The sequence below is a fragment of the Porites lutea genome, chromosome 1, assembly GCF_958299795.1.
Source record: "Porites lutea chromosome 1, jaPorLute2.1, whole genome shotgun sequence".
Taxonomy (NCBI): Eukaryota; Metazoa; Cnidaria; class Anthozoa; order Scleractinia; family Poritidae; genus Porites; species Porites lutea.
This window is the reverse complement of record NC_133201.1, coordinates 47,899,042-47,905,715: the sequence shown is the minus strand read 5'-3', so window position 1 is coordinate 47,905,715 and position 6,674 is coordinate 47,899,042. Positions and strand designations below refer to the sequence as shown.

Below are 6,674 nucleotides of genomic sequence, written 5' to 3'. Positions count from 1 at the left end.
TAAAATCAAGTTTAGTTCCACATGTTTTGGGAATATAAAATATAAAACTAAAACAAACAGCGTTAATTGTCATTATATTTTTTCTTGTACACTCGTGCGATGATTTATCCTTGTCTGTACAGTTGCGTGACCAGACTCAAATTACACACGGGCTTTCATCACGCATCACAGCGTTTAGTCCGAGGCTAAACGACGGAAGATCTCAGTAAACTGCGGCCACTTGCAGTTGAAACGACTGTGGTAAGTAATTCTTAGAGATCTCAAATCCCATTTAGAGCTAGCAGAGCTAGCACGCCGTTTCTAGCGACTTTATTTTAGGTGCAGAAACTCGAGGTCAATATTTACACTCAATGAGAACTTAACAGCAGCTGACAGCGTTGTCTTTTTCAGCTACTTGCGTGCAATCAAATGCAGTGTTAATGTACTTAGTTCTTTTTTATAACCACCAAATTGAAAAGCGTTTTTCAAAAGATTTTAAGAGCTTCCCGTAATGTGCCCCTTGTAAAAGAAGCTAAGTTAACAAAAACTTTTGTGTGCCGACACTCGCGGCTAGCTTGTTTCAGCGTTCCAACGTGCGAAACTACCCTGCACGTTTCGGTGTCTCAGCGACGCACTTTTGTAATGCCGCCAAAAAATTTTTAACGCAAGAAACGGCAAAGGATGTGCTTTAAAATAGTGTTTGTTTCATGTTGAAATTCCATGTATCAATTGATTTTTTCGATGGTGGAGTTAGGTCAAATTTGCCATTTTTGAAAAGAGCCGAAATCGTGTTTCTTCTTGCGGCCAACACAGTCACATTTAAACAGCTTATCTAAAGATAATTGCTGAATTATAAAGTAAAAGTCTGTGTTTTCCTTGTGACTTGATTTCATTTAGAGATATCATCCCGTTTTTATGTACGAGCGCGAAGAAAATGCTTAATTTTCGCTAATTTCATACTCGAAAGAGCGCCGATTTGGCGTTTTTCAAACTTTGCCCGATTCAGGAAAAAATAAAAACCCGTTAGAAGTTTTAATGTGATTTTTGAAATAAGTGTACTATAGAGATTATGTGGGCAAAATATGAAGAAATTCAAAAATTCACGACTGTCAACCGATTCTCGAAAATTACAGACATTGGCTCTTAATTACTTCAGTAAAAATTGACGTATTTACGAAAAGCTTAGAGGTAACTGTTCACAACTTTTAGCACTTTTTGAGCACTATTTTGAGATTTTGAGCACTTTTTGAGCACTTTTTAGCCATTTTTGCCAGCACTTTTTTAGGATCTTACGAGCGCAATCGGGAAAGGCCTTGCAGAAGAGCCGGAACAATAGACTGGTAACAGGCGCTCTATTTTTTTCCTCCCCTCGTCTCTCGCGCTTCGCGCAAAATGCCGCGTTCGCCTCGCTTGGCTCATAAAGCGATGGTTATGCGGCTAGGTTTTTGACTAATCTTGTAATTTACAAAGCGTACGTTTCTTTTGTAAAAAGATAGTACCTACATTGACATGAACGTGTATAGAGGTTTGTAAAAATTGCACAATGTTTGTTAACGATTAACACTCAACGGTTACCCTGGACAGTGATAAAGTTCCATGTTGTTAAGGAAGCTAAGGAAGCTGTGCTGTACTTTGTGCAAGACTTTGATGTGAACTTTACTCGTGAAAGACAATACAAGCAGAAATTTGATGCTGATCACTCTTTGGACTCAAAGGGTTAATAGAGGCTTCACTGTATATTATTTCTCTTGAAAATCCGTTTTAGAATAGTATCCAGTAAACTAACCAATGAGAGAGGGAGATTTGGAGAAGGTTCAAAAATCAGATCACTCGTGCTAGTGAAATTACAGCAATGAACATTGCCGGAATATTACTGAAAATCAGTAAAATTACTTGCATTTACATAATGTGTTATAGCAGTGCAACGATTTTTTTAACCTCATTCAAAAGCTTCACCACTTCGTAACAGCACTTCGCAGTGATCAAACTTGACCACAGGTAAACGCATCTTCTTTTCATTATTTTCTGCTGTTTAAGGTGGCTCGGTTATAACAAAAAAGGCTAATTGAACTACATCCTCTTATTTGGTAAGAACATATTTTATAAGATATAAGAATCGAGGCTGAAATTTGACAAATTTTAACAATATAGTCGAAGGAATCTCCACGTGTAAATCAGTTCAGTTGCAGCCTCGAATAGCGAACGCGACCACTTTTTGGAAGACGACCTTACAATTTTCCATTGTTTTTAACCTGCTGTAAGCGACCACGGCTTAAGGCATGGTCTCAGTGATCTCTATGGTCGTATACACTACTCAGAGAATGCGATGAAGTTTTAGTTACAACATGAAACTACACATATCGTAGCCTGCTTGGCACGCGTTTGGAAGGGAAAGGGAGTTTCAGGTCAGGCGCGAGAGAAACGCGCCTCGCGCGTCCCACCCTTTTCTCTCGCGCCCCCAACCCTATTTCCCTTCCCATTCAAACGTCTGCCACACAGGCTACATATATCGTAACAGTTAGAAACTCAAAATGTAACTGCGTTTGGTCCTTTTCTAGTAAGGCCCTCTCCTTTGAAAAAGATGTAATTTTATATGTTGAAAATTTGTAAATACAATACATGTGTGCGATTAGATGTTTTTTATAACATAACCGTGTAAAATTGTTTCTTTCTCTTAACGACAAACCTGGCCAGGGAAACGAAAAATCCGCGCACAATCTCTTTGTGTGAACCGATGTTATTTTATAGTCAATGTACTGGATTTAATGTTTGCCTCACCCATAGCGATATATCGCTAAGTATGTATATAACACAATGTTAACTAAACGTCAAAAGCGGTTTTTTATTAGGAACAGTAAACGGCGAGCTCAAAATCCTTCAAAAATCGCTCAAAAAACCGCTTCAAATTTGAGGCCAATGGACGACAATATACCACAGGTAAGGTAATTCAACGTTTAGTTAACACGGTTATGTGAACAACAGACAAACAGCAAATTGATTCAAACAATTCATTGCGAAACAAAGAAAACAAAAGGGTGAAAGCAACAAGGTGCTGAAGGTTGACTTGTTTGAACTAAAGAGGTCTATATAGCTTCTGAAATGTACTACTCCTTTTATAACCGAGGGTTATTCCCGAAGTGATGGCCGGTGTTTGGGGTAGGGGCTTTATTCAAGGGTTTATCGTAACATATTTACACTTAGTTTCGTGCCTTGGTCTTCTAAACGGTGTTGCAAATAATCATTTTGCTTTCCCTATGGCTATAGGAGACATGGCACAAGAGAGACATGCACTCTACTATCCTCCGGAAGTCCTTGAACTCAATTGGAATAATACTTCCAAGGAGAAAATCCAAGAGGCTTTCAAAATATGGGCTGGCACTTATGATAGGGTATGTTTTGAATTGCCAAAATTGTTTGGTAGAGAACAGCCGATATTTCGCGAGGCCACCTCTAGTTTTCCTGCAAAATGACGTCGGAGGAACGACTGCAGAAATGCAGTGCTGATGACGAGTCACTACCCGGCAGATCTGCGTAGTGCTTCTGATTGATTGAAGCAAATTTCCCTCCCGGCAAGACTAATCAGAAACAGTACCTAGCTCTTACAACATCATCAGCGAGTGTGAAATTTCTGCGCTATGCCACAGACGTCATTAGTGGTGGAGTCGCGAAATGGTTGCTGTTTCCTTAGGCTATGTTTTGGTCCGGCTGACACTTGTTACATGTGGCAGGTGTTGTTTGTTACTGTGAAAACTCCATCTTTGAAGGACAGTGATCGAGATGGGAACGTTTCAAGCCAAATCACATGTAATGTAGGGTTCATACGAAGAAAACTCAAGCCCTAGGGCAGTTACTAATTCCAAAAGTGCTTGAATAGGCAGTTTAATGCAACTGCCATGTGACTCTCACCAACTGAAAGAAAAATTTCAAGCTAGAGCGAAATAATTTTCAGTAATAAATTCGGAAGCATATCTAAGTTAGTGAAAAAGCAAATTTTCAGGCTAGTGCTATTCGATGGAGCAAATTAATCTAAGGGGAGGTCGGGCAGTGCAACAATTTCAAACAAATCGAATATTTCGAAAACAAAAAAATATTTTGGTAAAATTGTATGGAGGTGACAACAAAAACCTCGCCACCCAGTTAAAATTTCGTTTATTAAGTTAATTTTGATCAATTAGTCTTTCTTAAAAATGCAAACGTAGTATCGTCATGGTCTCTGGTAGTCTCCCTCGCAGCCGTTTTTGTCTCCTCACGCAGCGGGAAGTCTCTGGAATTATTTCAAAAATTTCTACCATTCATTTGAATATTATTTGACTTCTTATATGGCGATGTTCTCTATCCAAAAAACAAACACTAGAGCATTCTCCGAGAGTCTCTGCTTAATTTCCCAGAATCACTCACATTTTCCTCGTGAGCTTTGGTTGCAATAATATTCCCTGCGATATTCTGTCCTGATTAGCTGACCCTGGGTCCAAAGGGTGGGGAAAGCATTGTCTGGTTTAGGGTTAGGAACGCAAATTGTCTTTATTGGCATGGATGGGGAGAGATGGCTTGTTATGCAGGCTATTAATTGAGTTTTTGTGTCATAGAGTTTCACCCAGATCGTCTAGAAAGAAAAGTCACTTAACAAGCACATTCAGCCTGGTCAGTAAGGAGCTTTAACTGCGTTAAGGGTAGGACGAGGAGACTGAGATGGCTAAGGCTAAACTACACCCTCTTTTTTGGTAGAAATATATTTTTATATAAGAATCGAGGCTGATTGGTATTTATGTCACAGGATTTCACGCAGATTCAAAAGTTAATGCAGAATGAAAAACGCTTAACAAGCACATTCTGCCTGGTCGGTTAAAAGGTTTTTCATGCATGTTTATTCATTTTTTCTTTTTAGTGGGTTCTTGAGGGTTCCGCCCCTGGCACCCCTGGTTGTTACTCCCATTTATCATGTGGAGAAGCCTTCTTCAATGCGGCTAAGGACCTCTATGGCGAAAGCAAGAAAGACCTCAAAATATTGGATTGTGGCTGTGGGTCAGGACTGTCTGGTCAAGTTCTGAAGGACAAATATGGATATGATAACCTTACTGGGCTGGATGTGTCTGAAGATATGTTAGATATCGCTAGACAAAGAAAAATCTACAATACTATTATCAGTGCCTTCGTAGATACCGACAGAATAAAAGAGATACAAGATGGTGAATATGACGCCGTTATCTCCTCTGGAGTGTTCCAAACTGGTCATATGAGAGCCAATGCTTTGGATGAAATCACTCGCTGGATTAAGCCAGGTAATTTGTCACTACTTTGACTTCTTGTGTGAGTTGTGTATCAAGAAATCGAGAGGTAAAAGTGAGATGACCTTTTTGGAAAAATATAATAAGCAAATGACTTCGCTTTTTTTTTCTTCAGTTCAGTGACTTCTATAGATCTTAAATCCCACGCTACTCAACGTCTAAACATGCCTTCACATAAAATGTAGGCTTATTTCTTGGAATTTTTTTTTAAAAAGTTGACTTTAACTTCTTTTAAAATTGAAAGCCCTGCAAAGCAAGATGACGTCTAAGGGGTACCCCGCATACCGTGGTAAAACCGTTGAAATCCCTCGCTAATCAGCCCTGTATTTCCTGGTTATGAGGGTGCTCGGCTTTCCGCTAGTATAGCTGACTAAAAACTTGGGGCGGAAGATGGAATAATCATAAATTAGCATAAGAGTCAGTGAGGTTACTTTCACACTATGCCGGATAGTTGTTGCGCCGGCACGAAAACCATACCGGCTCCCTGGTGTCAGCAGATTTACTGCTTGAATTTGTTCCTTTCAGGTGGCATCATGTGCTTCACTTGTCCAGTGTTTGACGAAGAGGAAAGCGGTTACAAGGAGAAATGTGAGAGTCTGGAGAAGGAGGGAAAATGGACTCTGGTCTCCAACAAGGAAGCTGAGTACTATGGCGACAAAATTCCTGAAGGGCGCGGCTATAAAACCTGTCGAATGCTGGTCTACAAAAAATTATAAATACTCTTTTGCCAGTGGATGGTTTTGTTATCTTATCCTCGACCTTTCTACACTGGGTTTGGATTCTGTGCAGTCATGTTATTCTATAAACTAGCGAAATTAAGTAAGACTGAATTGAAGCAAACAGTTTTTGAATTGTAGCTCTTGAAAACTGTCGTTCGCTATACAAGATTTAACACTTATGTCCATTTATTTCGGTTAATATATAGTACACATTTTGTTCTTTTCATGATCAAATAGTTATATTGACAAAAGAAACTTTTAATGCTTCTAGCTTCGTACACGGAATAAAAAACTAAACGATATAGATGTTAATATTAAGTAGAGTCCATTACTTGTTCCTTGTTATTACAAGTTCGTGCTTAAATTCCTTGATATCTCTGGCCGAATTTTTGAAAACGTTACCGCCAAATATACCCCTTCCGTCAAACAGCTTTTTTTTTGGCCAAAACCTCACCTATCTCCCAAGTAGCCACCGATCATTTTTTTTTCTCTTCTCCTCCCTTCTTCCTCCTCGCTCTTTCTTTTTCTCCTTTCCTTTTCCTTCGCTGCTGTGATTTTCGAGATTGTGGGGTCCAAAAAACTTGATTTTTGTTTGTTTTTCACTCAAATGGCTGCAAGGCTCGTTTTCAAAAAGCGAGACAGTATTTCGCGGGGTTTTATTTCCGCGATTTCAATAGGCAAATATGAAAAA

General features: G+C 39.3%; 1 protein-coding gene across 1 annotated transcript; it reads left to right on the top strand.

Annotated features, from left to right (window-relative positions):
• Positions 1-1,931: 1,931 nt before the first annotated feature.
• LOC140939197 (malonyl-[acyl-carrier protein] O-methyltransferase 2-like) lies at positions 1,932-6,283 on the top strand. The gene is made up of 4 exons (XM_073388770.1): positions 1,932-1,977; positions 3,244-3,368; positions 4,865-5,258; positions 5,790-6,283. Exons 2-4 carry the CDS (start codon positions 3,249-3,251, stop codon positions 5,978-5,980), a joined length of 705 nt encoding a protein of 234 aa, XP_073244871.1. The 5' UTR covers positions 1,932-1,977; positions 3,244-3,248; the 3' UTR covers positions 5,981-6,283.
• The last annotated feature ends 391 nt before the right edge of the window (positions 6,284-6,674 follow it).

Excerpts from the sequence above, each read along its gene's own strand:
- LOC140939197 (XM_073388770.1), top strand. The coding sequence starts at position 3,249 with ATGGCACAAGAGAGACATGCACTCTACTATCCTCCGGAAGTCCTTGAA. Across the intron at positions 3,369-4,864 it reads GGGCTGGCACTTATGATAGG|TGGGTTCTTGAGGGTTCCGC; the intron begins GTATGTTTTGAA and ends TTTTCTTTTTAG. Across the intron at positions 5,259-5,789 it reads CACTCGCTGGATTAAGCCAG|GTGGCATCATGTGCTTCACT; the intron begins GTAATTTGTCAC and ends TGTTCCTTTCAG.